Source organism: Sinocyclocheilus grahami, unplaced genomic scaffold (assembly GCF_001515645.1).
Source record: "Sinocyclocheilus grahami isolate Dianchi unplaced genomic scaffold, SAMN03320097.WGS_v1.1 scaffold10001.1, whole genome shotgun sequence".
NCBI classification, from domain to species: Eukaryota; Metazoa; Chordata; class Actinopteri; order Cypriniformes; family Cyprinidae; genus Sinocyclocheilus; species Sinocyclocheilus grahami.
The window spans coordinates 5,001-6,012 of NW_015512978.1; the positions used below are offsets into that span (position 1 = coordinate 5,001).

General features: G+C 38.7%; 1 gene segment (V, D, J or C); it reads right to left on the bottom strand.

Moving 5' to 3' along the window:
• Positions 1–40: 40 nt before the first annotated feature.
• LOC107578383 (T-cell receptor alpha chain V region RL-5-like) lies at positions 41–361 on the bottom strand (the record flags this gene model as incomplete). The annotated part of the segment is given in 1 exon segment: positions 41–361. A coding segment is annotated over 1 exon segment (321 nt), but the record flags the coding sequence as incomplete, so codon positions are not given.
• Between the last annotated feature and the right edge of the window lie 651 nt (positions 362–1,012).

The window sequence follows — 1,012 nt, forward strand, 5'->3', positions numbered from 1 at the left end:
CCGTTGTTTCCTTTTAGAGTCAGGTTTTTGTACAGCGTACTTTTGCTTCCTGTCACTGTGGGCCTCAGCGCACAGTAGTACAGAGCAGAGTCTTTCAGAGCTGCAGAGGAGATCTTCAGAGCCACATGATTTTGTTTTTCTTTTCTGATTTTAGAACTGAATCTTTGATCTACATCAGACGTCTGAGCTTGATTTGCACTGTCTGAGATGAGCACAAGGAACTCAGGAGCTGATCTGGGATACTGACGGTACCAAAGTAAAGACCATGCAGATGAATAACTGCAGGATAATGTAACATTTGAACCCTCTGCAACAAACTCCACTGTTTTGTCTGATGTAATAGTATCTCCGTTACTGGCACCTGCAAATAAATGTTAAATGATAGTTTTGTCCTTTTAGTCTCAAAGGGGACTATACTGATAAAATGGAAGAATTGAAATAGTTCCTTTACTTTTAGTGCACTTTTATATAATAAGTCCCCGAATAATAAAATTATGCTTCATACAGTACATACTTAACTGCAATTATAAAGGTAATGCATTAAAAAAAAACAATGGTACTTACATGCTAAAGCAGAGAGCAGAATAACTGAATGAAGTATCATTGTGTTTGTGCTTTCAGTCTCAGATTAAATTATTTTATGTCGGCTTCAATAACTACTGTCAAATATACTTTAAGCCCCTCCTTCCTCGCAACCTGGGAAAAAGCAAATGCATCTAAATTAACAATCCATGCATACAATAATATATGGTTCTTTATAGAGGGGCGTTAACCCTTGTGTTAACTAGCAGATATGGGGGGTGGATATGTGTGATGTAGATGCAATACTGTGAATCAGTTTTCTGCACTGTATTGTGGTGTTTCCTTTGACTATGTTCTCCAGAGCACAGTAGTACAGAGCAGAGTCTGATACAGCAGCAGAGAAGATGATCAGATCCACACGGTTGATTACTTTTGTAGCTTTTGAATATGTCACGGGACCGTCAGGAAAGCACACCGTGGAACAAAGGGT